At 42.9% G+C, this 20,050-nt stretch overlaps 4 protein-coding genes across 12 annotated transcripts; 2 read left to right on the forward strand and 2 right to left on the reverse strand.

Annotated features, from left to right (window-relative positions):
* Positions 1-1,614: 1,614 nt before the first annotated feature.
* On the reverse strand, positions 1,615-8,856 carry LOC144068373 (tubulin-specific chaperone cofactor E-like protein). 4 transcript variants are annotated; one of them, XM_077592850.1, is made up of 9 exons: positions 8,772-8,856; positions 7,524-7,586; positions 6,390-6,538; positions 6,193-6,332; positions 5,692-5,873; positions 5,357-5,613; positions 4,885-5,011; positions 4,690-4,806; positions 1,615-3,633 (listed from the first exon to the last, which is right to left on the reverse strand). In XM_077592850.1, the coding sequence occupies exons 3-9, from the start codon at positions 6,526-6,528 to the stop codon at positions 3,288-3,290; spliced, it is 1,308 nt and encodes a 435-aa protein (XP_077448976.1). In that variant the 5' UTR covers positions 6,529-6,538; positions 7,524-7,586; positions 8,772-8,856; the 3' UTR covers positions 1,615-3,287. The 4 variants fall into 4 exon arrangements, with proteins under 4 accessions (XP_077448976.1, XP_077448978.1, XP_077448980.1 ...); XM_077592852.1 differs by having other exon boundaries at positions 7,524-7,582; positions 8,771-8,808; XM_077592854.1 differs by lacking the exon at positions 8,772-8,856 and adding an exon at positions 8,572-8,591.
* A 798-nt stretch (positions 8,857-9,654) lies between these two features.
* Positions 9,655-11,212, forward strand: plekhb1 (pleckstrin homology domain containing B1). The gene is made up of 6 exons (XM_077592866.1): positions 9,655-9,895; positions 9,965-10,117; positions 10,197-10,299; positions 10,599-10,638; positions 10,709-10,799; positions 10,912-11,212. Exons 1-6 carry the CDS (start codon positions 9,859-9,861, stop codon positions 11,043-11,045), a joined length of 558 nt encoding a protein of 185 aa, XP_077448992.1. The 5' UTR covers positions 9,655-9,858; the 3' UTR covers positions 11,046-11,212.
* Positions 11,213-11,214: 2 nt separating this feature from the next.
* Positions 11,215-16,273, reverse strand: sc5d (sterol-C5-desaturase). 5 transcript variants are annotated; one of them, XM_077592860.1, is made up of 5 exons: positions 16,190-16,273; positions 13,096-13,313; positions 12,423-12,555; positions 12,254-12,354; positions 11,215-11,973 (listed from the first exon to the last, which is right to left on the reverse strand). In XM_077592860.1, exons 2-5 carry the CDS (start codon positions 13,303-13,305, stop codon positions 11,533-11,535), a joined length of 885 nt encoding a protein of 294 aa, XP_077448986.1. In that variant the 5' UTR covers positions 13,306-13,313; positions 16,190-16,273; the 3' UTR covers positions 11,215-11,532. The 5 variants fall into 5 exon arrangements, with proteins under 5 accessions (XP_077448986.1, XP_077448988.1, XP_077448984.1 ...); XM_077592862.1 differs by lacking the exon at positions 16,190-16,273 and adding an exon at positions 16,077-16,101; XM_077592858.1 differs by lacking the exon at positions 16,190-16,273 and adding an exon at positions 13,987-14,611.
* On the forward strand, positions 15,005-19,668 carry LOC144068370 (uncharacterized). 2 transcript variants are annotated; one of them, XM_077592845.1, is made up of 3 exons: positions 15,857-15,892; positions 16,730-16,842; positions 17,746-19,668. In XM_077592845.1, exons 2-3 carry the CDS (start codon positions 16,828-16,830, stop codon positions 19,657-19,659), a joined length of 1,929 nt encoding a protein of 642 aa, XP_077448971.1. In that variant the 5' UTR covers positions 15,857-15,892; positions 16,730-16,827; the 3' UTR covers positions 19,660-19,668. The 2 variants fall into 2 exon arrangements, with proteins under 2 accessions (XP_077448970.1, XP_077448971.1); XM_077592844.1 differs by lacking the exon at positions 16,730-16,842 and having other exon boundaries at positions 15,005-15,892.
* Positions 19,669-20,050: the final 382 nt, after the last annotated feature.

Consider the following 20,050-nt stretch of genomic DNA (forward strand, 5'->3'; position numbering starts at 1 on the left):
TCTCTTAACTCTATCAGTGCCATTGATGGCGAGAGGGGCTCTTTTCAGACTTCTGCAGTGAATTTAAAACAGTTTTATTACTAGTAGACATCCAAATCCATTTGACCTCCCAGGTCAAAATTGGCATATATGTTCATTACAAAGCTTTACTTTTTTTCAAATCTAGCAAAGTGACCAAAAGTAGTTTTTTTTTAAAAATAACTCTTGAAATTGTCATGGAAAGAGGCACATTCATGCTTTCCACAGGTTGTCAATGCACCTGGAATAAAAGACAAATTGCTTTCATCTGAGCTTTTTATGAGGCCCATGCGAGAAAAGTTGACTTTAAAAACTCTTACTATAAATAAGAACTTCACGATGAAAAGCAACAGTAACTTTTTGAGCCATGGGGAAGGTAAAGTTACAGATGAATTTGAGTCACTTCGGATAACCTGTCTGGATTCCTTATTTTTCCCCCTGTAAACTAGTAAAAGCATCATTTGTGAGGGTTGTTAAGACACGTAGTAGTCTCAAGAGATAGTTGCCAGATAGCGAGCGGAGGAAATATCAGGTAGATGTGCGCTGATCTGGTAAATAAGATTCGGAAGGCACTGACTTGAGGCTTTGTTGCGAGAGGACAGTGGATAGTAATTGGAGAGGTGCTTGTTGAAGGGGGGCAAGATGTTTGAAAGGCTTCAGGAGTGAGGCCAGGACCCCATCGGTACCATTAAGATGCACTGAGGCTCCCTCAGCTGAGACTTCTTTTATGATGTCCCTGAAGAGTCGCATAAATGGACACGTCGTGATGGGTGAAAGGCAGAAAATCACAAAGGCAGAAGATATGGCGAGCTACAAGGGGACAAGAAGAGATTCTTGACTTGACCAGATTGGACTTTTAATGGAATCATTGATTTTGGAAGGAGGGAAAAACGCTTTTCTCTTGACTTTTCCGCTTTTGTGGGTAGAAGAAACTTATTTGCTGCCAGAAACAGCATTCTGTGGGAAAAAAATAATGTTAGGTTTACCCAATAAATGGCTTCTCAAATAGGTGTGAGGTCTTTTCTGATGAAAAGGCTTTCAACCTGTTACCTGATGCAGTATACGAAAGAGTACAAAGCGTCACAAGTTTCTGGAGAACCCACGAAGCTTGACCTTCACAAAGCAGATGCACGACTGGATAACTCGTCAGGAGTCACCCAATCCACAAAGTGGGTTAGTGGGCCACCCCTGATCCCGGCAGTCACCCCTGCCCTGAGCTTTGTCACTTAAAGCTTCCATTCAAGTGGAGTTCAACCTTCTTGCAGAAATCAAAACCTTCGGGTCCTTATGAATTCCTTCTTTGAATCACACAATACAGCCAGTTCAATCCTTCCTCACATCACTGCCTTCACTTCCACTTCAGCAGAGTCACGACTCCACCAAAGCAACGTATTTAAATGAGATACGGCACCAAACTATTGATGATTCCAAATTCAAATGATGCTAAAATGTAAATATGACTTTGGTGAATTTTCCTTTTCTAGCCTATGGATCAAATGTATTAAGAAAAGAGGAATATAAGGCTACATGATTGGACAGTATCAGTTGGTCAGAGTTAACTAAGAAAAAAAAACTATAGAACTATAACTATAAATATAGAAGTGCACCATAATTTATTATTATTTTTTTCTTCCAAAAAAGACCAAGGCAATATTATAGAGTACAGCTGTGAAAATGGCACAATACTGAGAAATACAACACAAAAAAGTCACCAATATATCATGTATACGTCAGGATAGCACAAAATCTACACTCTGGCATTTGCACTTTAGTATATAGTATTTTTAAATCTTGCTGGAAGTGTGCTATTTGTTTTTCAGAAAATTTTGTAGAAATTCTTCCCATAATAGATAAGCAAAAAACATTTCAGAGCAGTTTTAAGCTGACTATTTCCATAATATTATGGGAATATCCCAAAAGACTTCAAATATCATTCAGGCTTTTAAATATTTCAAACATTACAAAATGAATATTTGATTCTTGAGTGTACATAAGTGACACAAATCTCAGAATACATAGAAATTGACACCATATGGCAAAGATAATTCACATTACATACCACAATAGCGTTCAAGTTCCCAAATCCCACGCAAAATATCCACCAAACCTGTACCCCAAATTTCCATTTCCCCACCATTTTATGTAATCCCCGAGAGTAAACCTGGTACATTGTCAAGAGTAATAAACTAAAAAAACACGTAGTATAGGCCCATTTGCCTGAGGGGTTTCAGTGTGAATAGCCAACTGATTATCTCAAAATATTAATAAGGAAGATTACAAAGTCGATGGGTGGGGGCATCTTAGCATCTTTCGTTTTGCGTCACAAAAGAGTGATACCATCTATGGTCCGGAGTCAGAGTATTATCTTTAATCTGGCATTTGAGGTCAAAGTCTGCCTGGAAACTGGGAATCTTTGCAGATCAGGCTTTAGAGCTTCAGATCCAGTGGATAAAAAAACACCATCCAAGGATCTGGAAATCCCAGCAATTCATTTTCATTTTTTGGGGATTGGGAGGAAATCAAGGCCAATATGAGCCAGTGGGAGAGGTCACGACCCCAAATCCCTTGAAAGAACGGACACTCAAGGTGTCTGGTTTGTGAGGGCAATCTAAGAAAGGGGCATTGAGACTAGGATGAGAGTGGGCTGGGTTTTGGCTCCCCCGGCAGCCACCCCAATGGTGAGTCAAGTTAAGAATAAGAGGAAGTGACTAGACACTTCAGCGGGTGTTTGGTTACTATCAAGTCCAGAGGTCTGCAGAAAAGCAGCACAGCTCAAATAACTGGATCGGAAGGCTTGAGATGAAAATAATTGGTGCTTGGAAAGACAACATTAAAAATGTTTACTTAAAAAAAAATCATTGAGGTTGACTGTTTAGCCATTAGTAGCTTTTAAGAATGACGTGTGGGTGTCCACAAAAAAAGCAAATCGGCACATAAAATGCAGTTATTTCTCAAAATGCTTGTAACGTTGAATACTTTCCCCGGTAAATGTATACGCGAGTCCCTGTTAAGTTTACTTCATTAAAAAGTATTCCTAATCTAGTGGGGCCGATTTTCTTGCTCACGTTTTGATGTCCAGACTAGCAGCCAAACATTATTGTGCAGAAAATGAAGAAATTCAAGTCAAAGTGAATCCAGTAAGTATGCAGCGAGTCTGGAGTACCACCTCCCAAAACCAGGCAACAAAAAAAAAACCCAGTTAAGTGTTCTGAAAGTTTGTTAAACCTCCCCCCAAAATTCCAAAAAATGCAAACTCAGAGAATCTGACCTCAAAGATGAGAGGAGCTGCAGCGGCTTTTCACCTTGGGCATGATGAGGATCTCGTCCCCGTCGCGGATTCTGTACGAGTGGAGGGCCCGGGAGCCGCACTTCAACTCCTCTGGCCCGACGACCGAGCACATTTCCCGGTTGATGTAGAAAAGTCGGATCCCATTGGACGGCAGCTGAAGACGCACCCTCAGCTGCTTCTTCAGGCCGGCCACCGTCTGCTCCAGGCCAAGGCTGACCGACTCCACCCTGTCGCCCCATCGGACCTCCACTGTGGTGCAGCGGGGACTCAGGTCCACGTCGGCCAATGGGGCCAGCTGACCGTACTTGGATACCAGCTCACTGTACCTAAGAGTGCAAAGCTGCTGATCAAAAGACACCTCCTAATGGTTAAGACGTGAAGGTAAAGGGGAAAAAAGTGGATAGTATGTCCTTTCTATGGATGAATACTAAATGTATACACTTTTCAAGTGCTTTATGCTTACCGTATTTTTGGGTCGCACCTGAGCATAAATTAATGTTAACGCATTAAGTTTTTGGGATAACTACAGCCTGAAAAAAAACACAGCTGTTGGTGGTCAGAGTAAAGAAAATAAAAGACATATATAAATCACACAGAGAGAATAAGGCCAAACTATGATAAAAGTGGGACTTATACTCCGGTAAATACGCTTAACTGTCTATTTCATCTAAATTTGAAGGGCAGGTTAAAAATGTACAATTTGGCAAGTGTTTCTAATCTCGCTCAAGACTGCCTATTCGCCTTCTTCTCTTCTTAGTCCAGTGAAGACTCACATTTCATGTTCAGTCTGGTCACTCCTCTTGCAACTAATCCTTCCTGTACAGCTCGCTGGCCTTTTTTTGCATGCTATGCCTGTTTCTCAATGACTTGCAATGTCACACAATACAAGCAGCGTGGAACCTTGATGGACAGATTAAAGTCCATAGTATTGAAATGCCTGGCTTTAATCACATTCCTTTAAATTGGGAGACCTGGCTGTATATACTCAATTTAAATGCCATTATCGACATTCGCCAGTGCACAATAATTCCGGACCCCCAAAACGGTCATCCCCTAAGTCCCTGTTTGTCCTCACTTATGTTTTGAAGACCGACAAAGCAGGTGCACGTATTTAAAATGTAACAAAAAAAAATCTACCTGCTACTTTGTGTATCCGTTTTCCAATCAGAGAATTCCCAGCACAAAGGATTCATTGAGCGGGGAGAGAGTGGTGGCATTGTCTCCCCACCAAAGGTTAGTTCCGTCGCTCCCACCCTCCCCCCAATCTTGTGTGGTACAACTATTCTCCCACTTAATTAAGTGGAATGTCCAATTTAATAAAACGACTCATGTTTGGCAATTAGTAAACATTCCATGTCCTGCACTTTAGTGACATGTCATACCTGTGCGGTCGCTCTTGCTCTGGACAGTCTTGATAAAAACGGATTAAGAACCTCTCGGCAGCTTCCCTGTCGTTGTCCGTCACGGCGCTCCCGTTCAGTACGAGGATGTTAGGCAAGCTGAAGTAAGGAGTAAAGAACGCATTGACTTGGAAATAGGAAAATGTGACGGCTGAAACGGAGTGAGAGCTGACTTACTGTGCTAAAAGAAGGCTGCGTCGCTCTTGTGTGGCGTACGGCTGCAACAGCGGAATCCCCATCACTTTAACTTCTTTCAACTTGGGGAAGGAATTCAACCTATCGATGTCACCCCACTTACTCAGTCCTGTGTAACAGGAGATTTAGACAGGGATTTTGACAAATGTCAAAATGTTCCATTTTTTTTCCAGACGATGTAGTCTTTTAGGAAGAGTGGTCATTACAGGTATTTAAGTTGAAATTGAAGACCTTAAAATAGAAAAGTAGCATTTTTGGGGGGGTAATTTAATTTTTTTTTCTTACACTTAATTTGCCTCTTGAATAAAATGATATCCCAAATAAAAAAATCTGAATAGGGACATCCCAATGAAAATTCGGCACACAATGAAGAAGATGCGAGAGGAGCTGCTAGCCAAAAGAGTGGACAATTATTGCTGTCAATGAGTTGAACTTTCACGACCTTTTTCCTCACCTGAGTTGTTAAGGTTGATGCAGCGCAGGTTGGGGAAGAGCCGTTGCAGCGTTTCCCGGGTGTCCACCACGGACTCGACGCCGTTGTTGGCCAGCACCAGTTCGGTGAGGCTGGGGTACATCGGCCCGAACTTGCGCACCTCCGCCCAGTCGCTCAGGTGGTTGTCGGTGATCTGCAGCAGGCGCAGGGACGGGCAGGACGTGCCGGACTGGGACACGGCGCGGTATTCGTTCAGGCACAGGAAGAGCTCCGCCAGCCTGGGGACAAATCCGGCACGCGATTCGTAACGCGGACCTGAGGCGGGCGAACGTTTCGGTGATTGCGGTTTGGCTTACTCCAATGTGTTTTGCGTGAGAGCGTGAACGGTGTCCCAGCTGACTTGCGTGTTAATGAGGACGAGCCGCCGCACCCGGGCGAAGACGTCGGCCATGGACGGTTCTAGCGTGGCGCCGCCCAACGGGTTCATGCTCAGGTTGAGGAAGTCCAGGTGAGGGACGTTGGAAACGATAGTGCATATCTGAAAAAATCAAGTATATTTGTAGAGCAGGGTTTATTTTTGAGTGCTTAAAAAACATGAAAAAATGTGCACATTTGTCTAGAATATTTATTTTGATTGAAATTTTAAAGACCACCTTTTAATATTCACTCATTAGCTGCCATTCATGACGTCCAATCCGTTTGAACTGGCAGATTGAACATCTATCCGTTGGTTATGTGTTTTAATAGTCATTCATTTTCCACTCTGCTTATCCTCACAAGGGTCACAGGGGTGCTGGAGCCTACCCCAGCGACTTGTAAGCACTATGGGGGTGGGGGTTAATGAATGTTTGGCTCACCTCGGCCCAGTCCCGGATCTCATTGTAGGACAGGTCCAGTTCGACCACGTGGGCACAGAAGGTGGCAATGTTGGACTTGTCGCCCGCCTTTTTGATTCCATAGTCGTTCAGAACCAGCACGCTGGGCAAGAACAGGTGACCTGCGGACAGGGAATGCGGGCATTAGGACAGAAACGCCCAATTGTCCCGGGGCTCACCTTTGACGGGGGATCCGGGAGGGGAGGGCAGCACCACGACACCCAGGCCTTGACCGTGGGGGAAGTTCTCTGTGTTGTACTTGTCGCTGACAACCTCCACAAAGGTGCGGGCCTCCACTTCATCAGAGGACTGATTCATTGTCACAGCCCTGGGGGAGAAGAGTCAACTGCTAAGCAAAAGTTTTCATCTTGAGAAGATTTTTTGGGGTCCAAATTATGTCATGGAGATGTTATACGTGAGATGATTGGGACTTAAAAAAAAAAATCACTATACATTTTGTAATGATTCACTCAAGAGGGGTTTTATGATGTCAAGAATCGGAACCGGGTGAAGAAGATCAGCTTCCAAAGAAATAGCTCATTTATCGTGGTTAACAGGTCATTACACCTGCCGCAATAGCTGAATATATACAATTATATTTTTCATATTTTCAAATTTTCTAACAAGTTAACTTTTTTTATTTTTAATAATTCATTAAAAAAACAAAAAAAAACACAGGTTTCTCATCCTCTAGGATTTTCTGGGGGAAACTATGCTATGGGAAAACCTTCAATGCAACGTTCATGAGAGGCTTCCAAAAAAATAGCTCACGAGGACATGGGCGCCCACTGGGAGAAAAACTCTAAAAATAGCCCGTAAGCATGATCACATCAGTCAAATGAAAGCTGAAACGTGAGGGCACACAGACTGACCCTTCACTGACACCCAAAATAACATAGAAGTCAAATCATGTGGCTCTTTAATCTCTATCGATCGGACGATTGCTGCCAACCGTCCCACAACAAAAAATGGATTGGACATCTATCACCGTCAAAGGCAGTCAATGATACTTAAAAATACATTTATTTGACTTTTTTTTTTACCCCATTCCGATCTGAAAATTACATAACTGGGCCCGATTTCCGATCACATGATCGGACCTGGGACAACTCCAGTTAATATCCCTTGCACACTGGGATGACATCACTCAAAACAGATCTTATCATTTGTTTCTGTCCAGGTGAGGACAGCTCTTCTCTCTTATCCATCATGATCAGGACTATCATTTTCATACAAATCATATCGCAACGCCGGAATAGATTTAGTTTGATGTGTCGTTCCTAAGAGTTTCTCACAGGTCTGGCGATTCTTACCTTTGATGTGTGTCAGCCGAAGCAGAGCAGCTTTTCAACAGCGCATCCGGTCACATTTCCGTGCTGGGAAAAGACACACAAAATGAGCAAAAAAAAGCATTGGGGCAACAGGTACCATTTGTTGAATTAATAACCTTCACTGGATAAAAATATTTAAAGCATAGGTGTCCAGCACAAGGCCTTAAATCTGCTCAACAACATCATTTCCTATGCTCTGCAAAAGTAAAGCGAAATGCTTCACTTCATGTCTTTTTGCTAAAATGAATTTTAAATGAAAATTACTTTTACTTTATTTACTCCTGTCTTGAAAAACTTTTTTTTTCTCCAAAATAGGAGGGTGTTTATCCCTTCCTTTTTAGTTTGTTAATCACAAAAGAAAAAGTAGGGTATTTTTGTTTAATAAAAAAAAGTGAATACATTATAACAATACAAGAAACCATTATAAAAAGCCAGGTTTGATACCTGCGAAACATACCCACTCACAAGAGAGTCAATTTTCTTCATCACTAGCGTTATTATATTAAAATCAGGTATTATGTTACTGACAATAGAGCCAGGTAAGATGCTCTGTTATGCCTGCTGAAAAAAAAATCACTTTTGTGCGCACACAGACAACTACCTTATAAACCATCATAACATCGCCGTCAAATTGAACATTGTGTAATAATAATAATACCTACAAAGAATACCTATGTTTATGTGCACTGTCCCGACCTTCGTACGCGCTCGAGTTACGTCATTGAAACAAGGACTGTCGTAAACCGAAACGCGTCGGTATAAAAAAAACAAAGACTCGAAGGGGGAGACCTTTTAAATGTATTTCAAAGTCCCGTTTATGCCGAACTCAGGCACGAATTATGGCGTTTGGAGAAAACGCCCCATATTTAGATTTTCTATCCAATCCACTCGAAAATGACCAAGGTCAATGCAAAAACATTAAATTATGAAGGGAAAAGTCGACTTAAAGAGGGCGATAACTCAACACCGATGCCTGTACGGGTTTGATAAATATAGATAAGAGATGACTTTCTACGCGTGATCGGTGTACCTGCTCAGTCTGTGGAGAAAACGACGGTAACAACAAAATACGCGCAGCTTTCAGCACGTAAAATCAAGTTGTTCCCCCGTGACATGCATTGGGATAACTTCATATGCGAACACTGTTATCGAGTGCTCGATGTCAGCATCTGAGTTTCGGATTTTGAAAGCGATATGGTTATATTTTTGGACATTTGTGACTGCACTCACCGTGAAACTCCGGAAGCCACTCGCTAGTGTTTTTGTTTGTGTTTTTCTTTTCGCTGGTGAAGTGTCAGTGGAAGCCGGATGTGACGTAGTTTAAATGCCTTACGGGCTCCTCCTCGCGCAAGTAAAAATAAATAAAAAACAAAATGAAACTAAAATTACGTTTAAAAATATGACTATATATACACTTTTGATTTCTTAATTTGAAGAGTGTCAACGTAAAGGCGCATTCACTTCGCAGAGATACAAAGTTTAAATGGCTGTAAACATCTCGTAATTTAAACCCCAATGTTTTTCCATGCACATACAGTATAATTATAACAAATAAAAATATAAATACTATTTACATATTTTTCAATTAATTGAATTAATTCCTCATAATAGAAAATAATCTCCAAAGATTTTTTTTAATAATGAAATAGCAAAACTACAACCAGAACAAAACAAATCAACATTCTGATTTGTTTTGGTCTAGAGATAACAATGACTTAAATAATGACTATTTTGAATGACCCAATTGCCCCACTTTCTTATTTTGCCAATAGATTTTCATGATTTTAATTTGTAATTACAGTTTAAAACTGAGGTAAATCACATTGTATGATTTGTAAAGAACGTACTTGCAAATTATCGTAGAAAATGAGTATTTGGTAAATAAAAGAAGTAAATCTCAATAGTTTGTAATAAACAAAGAAGACTTATGTAACTGAGCCACAAGGCGACACTGAAAATGGCCTACTATAAACCTTAATTATATTGTTATATCAGAGTAAATTCACATTGTACAGTTAATAAAACATAATACATGGTAAGACTACAAGTTTCCAGACAAGATCATCTATTCTATATTTGTGTATTGTGTAGTCTAGAGGGGAAATAAATCCAGGTGAACCAAAGGAAGAAAAGAGGTGTGTCCAAACCAGAGCCTGCCTAATCCAGAATTATCCTGTGACTCAACCGTGACCAGAGAAAGAATAATCTGTCAGGCGCAAAATAAACAAGCACAGGAACAACAGCTTTTGCCTTGTAAGTGGGCTCCTAAAAAATCCCATTGTGGTTGTTCCTGTACTTGGAAGAAGAGTGAAAAAATATGGCGCTCATGAGGTCAGGCTGGCTTTGGAGACAGAGTGAGTACATTATGATAACACAGCAACTGGGACTTCTTATTGGAAAAACAAATGTGTCTTGCCATCTAGCATCTGTGCTGAGGCGCTGGAAGTTGAACTGGTGCGACTTGTGGGTGGACGGCAGTCTTTGCTTCTACAAGAGCGAGAGTCGACGAGAACTGGAGCACCGCGTCAACCTCAAATTTACGTGTTTAGATGTGCGCAGTGGCCTTGAATGTCGAGGTAAAGCATTGTCGTTTGGGAATCTTCAAGGACTGCATGGAATTAATTTTTTTTGGGCTGGGATGGGGTTTGATTGCAGGGGTGACGGCTCCCGAGACAAACCCCCAGGAGAACGTCGTCGTCGTGCAGTTCAAGGACAGCTCAACCATGAACCTGTGTGCTAACAGCGAGGACGAATCCGTGTAGGTGGCAAAGAGCATTCGAGCAAGGCCTTGTGAGCTTTTGTTAAACAAAACAGCAGTTTCTCCCGCAAACAGGATTAAAATGTGTTGTTTTAACAGTGGAGTATCAATGGCGATCTTACATGATGTGTTTTAAGGGATTAAAGACACTGTTGATAATCAAAACAGTGTTTTGGGGAGTCGTGATACATTTGCACGATATTGACTCAATAGCTGCTGAACTTGACAGAAATAGACCTTCCATCCATTATAATTGGGAAGGATGAGATGAATGGATTTATCCTGTTTCTTTCTTTCAGCGCATGGAAACTGACAATGCTGGAAACCAGAAGGAATGCGGTGAGATGCACTCTTGGATTGCTTTTAGTGGCAAAATGTCTCATTTGGGACTGTTTTTCTTGATCCCCAGGTGTTTACGTACGACCCCTATGATGATTCATATCATGCCACACACCTCAACAATTATAACACACTCTACCTGACACCTGGACTGGGACCAGGTATTCCACTTTGTGGAAAGTGTATTAAAATGTTTCAAGTCGTACTGTAAAATATATTGGTTGGCAAATCCAGATAACCAAAGCCTTGGTTTTATTGCTATTACCTCCTCAGGAACCCATCACGTGATTGTTCAGAGGGACCCCTACGACGGGGTCATTGACCACCTCGCCATGGGTTTACTGGCAGGCGTGGCGGCGGGTGCGGCCATGCGCTCCTTCTTCTGGGCACCCATGTTCTTCTGCTGAGACGCATTTAACGTGGCATCTTTAGCCTATCAGTTCAGACGAGGGGCTTCTTTTGTATTTTCAGCTGCTCTTTTCCTCGTTGCTACTCATGCCCAATTAGTTCTAGTTGTATTACTAGTTGCTGCTGTGTGACTTCTGTCTTATGATAAAGTACACAAGATGAACCAGGTAAAGTGCCTGCTTCTTTTATTTGAGGTGTCCAACAATTACAGATCATGGTTAGGCTTCAAGACTTGAGATGCTCAATTTTGTAAGCCATGCTGGTCTTTATTAACATTCTATTTATTCATTATATAAAAATATTCATTAAAAATCATAAAAAAATAATCATTGAGACCTGAGGTCGTGTTGACCAAATATTAATATTGTGGCCTACATGACGCAAAATGCACGCCCGGATGCCAGGTTTTTTATGGCGATATTTTTATGAAATGGCCATAGTCACTTGCTCAAAAAGAGATTAGGACTGTTGTGATGGGGGGGAAAACTACTCTTCTTTACACATGACTCCTCTCTGTCCGTTTGCTTTACTGTTGTCTAACTTTCCCTCCGAACGAAGCCTGCGGATCAGGTCATGAGGACCTTTGCCCATCAAAGCCGACGGGTAGCGGTAAGAGCCCCCGATGCGATCCCAAAGTGTAAAATACTGGCCGTAATTGTAGTCGAAGAACAGGTGGTGGTCTGTGTGGTGCGCCGAGCCATTGATGATGGCCGTCATGCCACCGGGCACGCGGTAGTCGCCGTCGTGGATGGAAATGGTCCAGATGTTGACGAAGACGTACAAGGCTAAGTAGAGCACCTTATGGAGTGGGAAGAGGAAGGGGTATATGTGGTACGGGAGCCCCTGCATGAAGCCGTCCACCGGGTGGAAGGCGTGGCTGGCAAACGGAGTGGGAATCTTCCACACGTGATGCGGTTTGTGAAAGAGCTGCGATCAAGGGAGCCACGCGCTTTCGTCAGGATCTCAAGTTTCACGCAATGGTAAAAACACATTTCAGTGCCACGTTTACAACTTTGATTTTGGTCCGCTTTAGATCAGAAACAATGCCCATGGCAGAAAATTGATTGAGGAAATGCCTATGATCTATCAACTCCAGTTTGGAGCAGGTAAAATTAATTCATTTTGCTCAATTCTCAACTTTTTGGAGCTAACTTTGCACCAATAATAGCAAAAATTCTCAAGTACCGTTGGTTGTTATTGTACTCACCTTATAAATAAGCTTGTGATGTAGGAATCGATGAATCCAATAAATGCACATGTCGGTGAAAAGGAGAAATGATATCATACTCAGGAAGAGCCCCGTCCACCCTGAAAAATGGCAAATACGCAATGACAAACGTGGAAAGATTGAACCCACAAACTTTGTAGCGACGTACCCAATGGAGAGTCGTGGACGTTGTCGTAAACTTTGCTGTAACCTCGAACTTCGGCGAAGAACAAGGCGACCGTTGGAATGCTGATCCACGGCAGAGAGGTCAGTGCGTATTTGATCTCCCGCCGAACCTGATTCTGAGGAAAGAAATTATTTGTTTTCAGATTAACGTTTCACACTCATAAAATAAACAAAAACTGAGATTCTGAGTCGATTTTTGTCCATGAAGGTCGAACGCTTGATCGAGTTGAACTGAAATGAAAGGTAGAATTTGTCTACTACAGCGATTGATGAATTATTGGACTGCCAAGTAACTGATTGCATTTTCTCAGGTTCAACCATTTTCTCCAATCTGTAAAAATCAATAGAGGTCTACAACAACCAATAGCTAATTACTGGACTCAAAGTCAACCTTTGGCATCTTTCCCACAGTGATGAACCATTATACATACCACAAAAAGTACAGTCTAGCATTACCTAATGATAATATTTGACTTCAAGCTAACTGGTTGTCCGAACAAAAATGTCAAGTGTATTAGAAAAGGACATTTAAGGGGCGACCTCAGTTTACAATTGTAACTGTACCATCTCGATGTCCTCTTCCTAAGCAACAAAATTGTACAAAACAAGAATATTTGAGGGTGTATTACAAAAGTTACAATGGTATGGAGTAGTACCTCTAAGAAGTGGGGATGTTTCATAAGGTCATGGTCAAAGATAAAGTAGTAGCTGAGGGCTCCCAGGGTCAGGTAGAGGATCGCGGCACCGAGGTTGGTGACTACCAGCAGGCTGAGGATCTGCCGCAAGGCGCCATCCTCGGCCCACGACGCCGGGTACACGTAGGGTGTGAACACGTAGTGGTCAGCCACATTCAACACAAGATCCATGCTTGAACCTGGATGGACAAACAGTGGGAACAGGCAATGTAAAAACATAGGCATTATGGCGAGTATCTAGATATTTTTATATTTGAAAATATGCAAGGTCATTTCTACTTCTTATTTTCTAAACAAAAAAAAGCAAAACATTACTTATTCAGCCTGAGCAGAAGGAAACACAACTCAGTGTATATGAAACACTTTCAAAATACTAGGTTGTTTTAGTTAATTCGGCTCTGGTACTTTTACTCACCCTGATATTAGAAAATATCAGATTAATAACTTTACTTTTACTTAAATTAATATTTTAACCATTCATGTGATTGTGCAAATTTCCTTATTCATGGGCAGGCTCATTCTGACAAAACAATAAATGTAATAATATTAATACAAACAAACCAAACGATCAATATCAAAACAATTTTGCATTTTCCAACAACGGATACAACAAACCTGTTTCTTATCATAGAAGAGTCTTAAAAATCTAATTTGCCAGGAATTAAGGGAACCAAGTGTTTCTTATTTTGCAAATTGGTCATGTTTGAATCGAATTACATTAGTATTTAATAACAACATTACGATCGCCGTTATGTCTGCTAGCAAAAACGTAAACATGCAAAGCACAACTACGCTAAATGCAAATATTATTGAAATAGCAACGTGAAATTTTAGTTTTAAAACATACGGTACCTGCTCTTGGTCACTATTTTGGACAGTAACGCTGTTAAAACGGACAGCGTTGGGGTAGAGCCAAACATTAGCCAATAGCTGACAAGTGTAGCGAGACGTAACTAAGCGCTAATCCAATGAGCTTGCAGCCTCTGGTCACATCAGCTTTGTTCTCTTTCGCCATTGGACATTAGTCCGATCTGCTCATTGCACGCGCTTCCGTGGTTGCCTTCACCTCAACCGCGTTGGAAATGTTGCCAAAAAACACTATAAACGCTCAGATTTGACTTTTGATATGGAAGAGGACACATACAGACTAAATAATGCAAACGTTTTCCACATTTTCGGGCCAATCGGCAAACAAAGCACCACTAAATAACAAAGATTAACCATTTCAGGGCACAGTGGTCCCTAAATGTACAGATTCAAATATTGATCTTTAACCCTTTTAATTTTTTAAAAACCTTTAACCCTAGGTAAGGTGAGGGACTATTTTGGTCCATTAAAAATATGAGTATTATTCTAAATATATGGATATAATGACAAAATAATAATCATTAATGTATATTAATTATAATAACAGTTATACATTGCTAATTAGATTAAAAATACACTGGTTACAAACGTAAGAAACACATTAAGGTAGATTTTTCCCCCACAATATTTTACTCATTGCAAGCATTGTGTTATAGTTCATTTGCCCCTCCGATTCAAAATAGACTGGACGTCTAGCATCGTCATTGGCAGCAAATGAGTCAAGCGAGTATGTAAGGGTACGACAATAAAACAAAAATGAATCACTTAACGTGTCCCCAAGACTGATTTTATAGGCCTGTTCATTTGTTCCACGGTACTTATGCATTTAAAATAATACTAAAAAAAAATAGTTCCACAAGGTGTCGCTATTGATTCAGGTAGAAACATTGTTTCTCTGAAACTATCACAACAAATAAGACATGTGGCTCGAGGGTCGCCATTAAATCTGTGTTGTCATCACGATGACGTCATCACAAAGTATATCCGCCACATGACTGTGATGTAGAGCTATGTCCCCTTTTCCGGCTGTCATCATGGTCAGCCATGACTGTGGGCTAGAGCAATTTTGCCCTGGCGATATCATTGTCACAAATCATCGTTGTCGTGCGACAAGGTGCTAGAGCCACGTTTGCCCGGAGCCCAAACAAAATCTTCAATTAAGTGGTGAGTCTAAGCTCGTCAGCACAAATGTGGTCCTGAACCAAGCACAATGGCAATGAAAATGGATGCCACCAAGGACAATTATTCTTTAAAGCAAAATGTGCAACTCCTACAGTATCAGACCGAGAAGTTTAGACAGTTGTGGACAAAAGGGAGCGATTGTTTCGAAGAGCTTAAGCACTACTACATCCAGCTCAATGAAGAGTGGCAAGCCCAATGGCTGAACAGGGAAGAGAGCATAGCGTCCTACCTGAGGCACCTAGAGTTGGATTACATTAAATTGTTAGAGGAATATGCCAAACTGTACAACACGCGACAGGCCAACGAGAGGATTTTACTGAAAACCAACGGCGACTTGCACAAGTGTAATTTAGATCTCAAGAAATACCACATCCATCTCAACGAAGTGTGGCAAACCCGCTGGATCAAACGGGAGAAAAGCATCGCTTCCCAAGTGCGATATCTGGAGGCGGACAATAGAATACTGGTGATGGAAAAAGCGGAGCTGCTCCACCGGATGAAGGCCAACGAGAAAATGCTCATGAAAACCAAGGCCGAGCTATACAAAAGCAATTTGGAGCTTGAGAAATTAAAAGCTTCCAAAGAGAACCTTTCGTCTGAAATCTCGGGAAAGGAAGTGAGGTGGAAACGGGAAAAAGACCGACTGCTTCAAGAACGACAGGATTTCCTGGACAATGTCAAGCAGTTTGAGAACCTCATCATGCGTGTGGTACGTGTACATTCTCATGCCTCATTTCACGTATAAAACACCATGTGACACCATGGTAAATTTTAAAAATGTTTACATTAATTAAAGGTGACCGCCACACCAATTTTTTAAATCAACCCATTTGTCGGGTGGGATTAAATTTTAAACACTTGCTGTAATCTGCTGCTTGAAATTAACCAATTACCTCGTCATTGATCTTAAATTGACGTTAGCACGTTCCTATTGGCATTCTTGCACCGATACGGAATTAAAATAACCTCATCGGCAGTACTAAATAACAAGGCGCAATAGCCTTACCCAAGATGGCCACCAACTATTCGTGCTGTAAAAAAAGGAGGACTTGATAGATGATGAATGAGTTCATTACTGATACACAACCAATCCATTTGAAGAGGGAGGGTGGCAGCGAATGAGCAATGCCAATTCGCTGCCAACACTCCCACTTCAAATAAATTGGACGTAGTATTGAGACATCAATGGATAAAAAGCAAATGCTTTGATATTGTAAAAATCATCTTTTGAGAAAGAGGATAGTTAGAACTTAATAGTAATGTCAAAGCATTGACTTTGATGTGAACGTCGCCTCTAGTAACGTGGCTGCCCTGAGGCCATTTTGGTAGGGGCGGAAAAAAGACTCTTCATCCTTCTGTTGAATTGAAATGAGTTCATAACTAGTAGACATCTAATCCATTTGAAGTGGGAGGCTACCAACCTCCCATTTCAAATGGATTGGACGTCTAGCACGGTCAATGGCAGTGGTATCGGTACAGTATCGGAAATTATTTCTAGGCGCATGTGATTAACCCCAAATAAAGTTGAATATTGTCATTCATGCAGGTCATTTCAATCTTCAGGCTTTGAATCGATTGCAACTGGGTTGTTCTGGTTGTCTTTGAAGATGTTTGGCCTCTCATCCGAGCAGGCTTCATCAGTTCATGCAACAAGGCAAGGTAGGACAGCTCTGCTCGGATGAGAGGCAAAAAGTCTTCTAAAGCCTGCCGCGCACGCCCTTGTGGAACCGGAACAGAATGAACTTGCCAATGACAAAAAAAAAATACAGTACCCATGCTCACACATGTATTTAAATTCGGTATTTGGCATGAGCTAAAAACCTTCCAAAGACGAAGAAATATACACATAGGATGGAACTGTCGCCTCTATCAAGGTATAGGGAATTATGAACAGTTCCAAATAAGAGTGAATGTTAGGCCAAAAACATTTAGGCTTTTGTTCAAAATAATACAATAGCATAGAAAATACTCATTTGACAGCTGTACTTTATTTGAGGTTTAAATGGCTCAGATATCTATCGCCAAAGGCAGCCAATGAGGAAATGATTGAGTCTGAGCAGCTGCAGTTGTAATACACACTCGCACAACTTCATCTTTTATTTCTCGTTTCACCTTTGCCACTGTGTTAAAATCAAAATAATGGTAGAAAGTAATAAGATTTTTACAATTATTTTGGCATAGCGGTTGAATGGTTAGCACGTCCGCCTCACTCATGAGATCGAGGGTTCAATTCTCGGGTGGGTTTCAACCCTTCTGTGTAGAGTGTGCATGTTTTCATCTGCCATGTGGGTTTTCTCCGGGTGCTCTGGTTTCCTCCCACATGCCCAAAACATGCTCAATAGGCTGGTTAAGTACTCTAAATTGTCTGTAATGTGAATGGCTGTTGGGCAACCAATTCAGGGTTGCCCCTGCCTACTGCCTACAATTGGCTGGGATAGGCTCCAGTACCGCCGCGCCCCTTGAGGATAAGCGGTAGGGAAAATGAATGAATGGGTATATTTGTATAAAATGCATGAGATTCTCTCTGCAAAGTGCATGACGCTATTATATTTGTTTTTTTAGGAGCTTGCCGTCCGAACAATGGAGGAATGGATGCGGCTGAAACAGGCCGAGGGCGCAGCACGCGACGGAGTGGACGAGTCCATCAAGGAGCGGGAGGAATCGAAAGAAGGAGGTGATCGCAAGCTGGAAGAGGGAGACAACATCCAGGGCGAGACCACTTCCGAAGAGGAAACGCAGGAGGTCAACGAGGACGACGAGGAGAAAGACGAAAGCGATTGGGAGATAGCCGTGCAGGGAGAGGAAGAGGAGGAGATGGAGGAGGAGGAGAGTGGTGAGGAAGATGACGAAAGTGTCGAGCTGGAGGAGGAGAGTGCCGTGGAGGAGGAAGAGAGTGACGAGGAGGAAGAGAACTACGAGAGAGAAGAAAGCAACGAGGAAGATGAGGGCCAGTGGGAAGACTGCGACGATGTCGAGTGGGAGGACTGCGACGATGAAGAGGATGACCAAGGGGACGAGGCAGAGGAATGGGAAGACAATGATCGGGAGGAAGGGGACGAGGATGACCGCGATGAAGGGGACGAGGACGACCGGGAGGAAGGCGACGAGGGTGACCCGGAAGAAGTTGGGGAGGAAGAGGAGGAAAAAGGACAAGATGGTCCCCAGGAGGAAAAGCAGGAAGATGATCAAAACATGGTTGAAAAACCAGATGAAGAGAATGTTGGAGAAGATACGGCTCCCGGGGAGCAGGAAGTCACAGAAAGTGACAGCCAGGGAAAGGAGGGCAAAGAGGGAGCCACAACGGAAGAGGTCGGCCCAACGGAGGAAGAGAGTCCCCAGGGGGACGCTAGTGCTCCTGTGGAAGAGGAGGAGAAAGCAGTAGAAGATGTCCCTGACAGTGAACAAGAAAGTGTTACCAAGGAGGAGGGTGGCGAAGAGAGTGCCGAAGCAGGGGAGGGTGAGGAGAAAGAAAGTGACGAGAAGGCGGCGGAAAAACAGAGCGAGGAGGGTGAGAAAGAGAGTGCAAAGGAAGAGGGGGAGAGTGCGACTGAGGAGATGACAAACGAGAAGACCCAAGGAGAGGAGAGTTCCAGTCCCGAAGTCCAACAGAGTGAGGCAGGCGAGGAGGCAGAAGGGAGTGTCAAGGTAGAAGAACAAGAAGGCATTGCAGAGGAGAAAGAGAGTGATGGGAGGGAGGGGAGTGAAGAAGAGACTGTTCCTCCAGATGCTAAAGAGAGCGAGGGAGGCGAAAAAGACATTGTCAAGGAAGAGGAGGGAGAAAGTCTCGCGGGGGAGAGCGAAAAGGAGGTGGTGGAGGATGGCCGTCCTGAGGTGGAAGAGCCAAAGGAGGGGGAGAGTGCCAAAGAGAGTGACCAAAAGGAGGAGGCGGCACAAAAGAGCGTCGAAGAGGATGCTGAGAGTGTTGCGGAGGGTAAAGCCGACGCTGGCCCCGAGGAGGCCAAGCCGGCCCCGAAGGAGGAGGTGAAGGAGGAGGCGAAGCAGGAGAGTGTCGTTGAAGAGAGAGCGAGTGACAAGGTGGAGGGAGAGAGCGCTACGACGGAAGCCGGCATTGATATCGAGAGGGAAGGGAGTGACCCCAAGGAGGAAAGGGAGATGGAAGAGGGTGCCCAAAGAGGTGCGGAAGAGGGCCCTACTGAGTACTCAACAAGTGATCCGGGGGTAAAAGAATGCGCGGTGGAAGAGAGGAGTGACGTGACGGAAGATGAGAAAAAGGTGGTGGAAAGTGTGGTGGCGCAAGAGAAAACGGAGAGGCGGCCAACTTACTTTGAAAAAATGATCAGCCGCCTCTCCGAGACAGAAAAGCACGAGAGGCGGGAGCGGGTGAGACGAGAGGTGGAGCGCATAGAAGAGGAGAAGACAGAGTGGGCCAGGAGGGAAGAGGAGAAGAAAGAGGAGAAGAGGAGGAGAAAAGAACTCAGGAAAGAACAGGAGGCCAGAGACAGGGAGGAAAGTTGATCAAGGAGAGGAGGGACAAGGGAAGGGGAGCAGTAGAAGAAATAGAAGCGTGGGGGGGATAAAAAAAATAGGGGTCGAGGGGGGTCAAATTTTTCTCTACCGCACAGCCCTTTGACGTGACTGTCCCACGCACAGATTTGGTACTGTCAAAGTTGGAGGCTTGTTTGGCTGATCTGTAATCACTTTGCAATCTGCCCGCAGGAGAAAAAGAAATCTAATTTGACAATGAGGTAATGAACCCGAGAAGCCATTATCTTAGCCAACCTATTTCAAAGAGCAGTTGAGCACTGATGGAAATTCTATTAAACATAGCTGGCTGATTTCTCTATTTGGCGCGGTGGCACGAGGAGCCCTTTCAACTATTGACAATTTACTTTCAACTCTCGGGTTG

Source organism: Stigmatopora argus, chromosome 22, assembly GCF_051989625.1.
Source record: "Stigmatopora argus isolate UIUO_Sarg chromosome 22, RoL_Sarg_1.0, whole genome shotgun sequence".
NCBI lineage: Eukaryota > Metazoa > Chordata > Actinopteri > Syngnathiformes > Syngnathidae > Stigmatopora > Stigmatopora argus.

Coding starts and splice junctions, on each gene's coding strand:
- sc5d (XM_077592860.1), bottom strand. CDS start 13,305: ATGGATCTTGTGTTGAATGTGGCTGACCACTACGTGTTCACACCCTAC. Junction 12,355..12,422: donor CGTCCACGACTCTCCATTGG/GTACGTCGCTAC, acceptor GCCATTTTTCAG/GGTGGACGGGGCTCTTCCTG. Junction 11,974..12,253: donor ATCACAAGCTTATTTATAAG/GTGAGTACAATA, acceptor CCTTGATCGCAG/CTCTTTCACAAACCGCATCA.
- LOC144068370 (XM_077592844.1), top strand. CDS start 15,212: ATGGCAATGAAAATGGATGCCACCAAGGACAATTATTCTTTAAAGCAA. Junction 15,893..17,745: donor AGAACCTCATCATGCGTGTG/GTACGTGTACAT, acceptor TTGTTTTTTTAG/GAGCTTGCCGTCCGAACAAT.
- LOC144068373 (XM_077592850.1), bottom strand. CDS start 6,528: ATGAATCAGTCCTCTGATGAAGTGGAGGCCCGCACCTTTGTGGAGGTT. Junction 5,874..6,192: donor AGATCCGGGACTGGGCCGAG/GTGAGCCAAACA, acceptor TGATTTTTTCAG/ATATGCACTATCGTTTCCAA. Junction 5,614..5,691: donor CTCACGCAAAACACATTGGA/GTAAGCCAAACC, acceptor ATTTGTCCCCAG/GCTGGCGGAGCTCTTCCTGT.
- plekhb1 (XM_077592866.1), top strand. CDS start 9,859: ATGGCGCTCATGAGGTCAGGCTGGCTTTGGAGACAGA. Junction 10,118..10,196: donor CAGTGGCCTTGAATGTCGAG/GTAAAGCATTGT, acceptor GTTTGATTGCAG/GGGTGACGGCTCCCGAGACA. Junction 10,800..10,911: donor GACACCTGGACTGGGACCAG/GTATTCCACTTT, acceptor TTACCTCCTCAG/GAACCCATCACGTGATTGTT.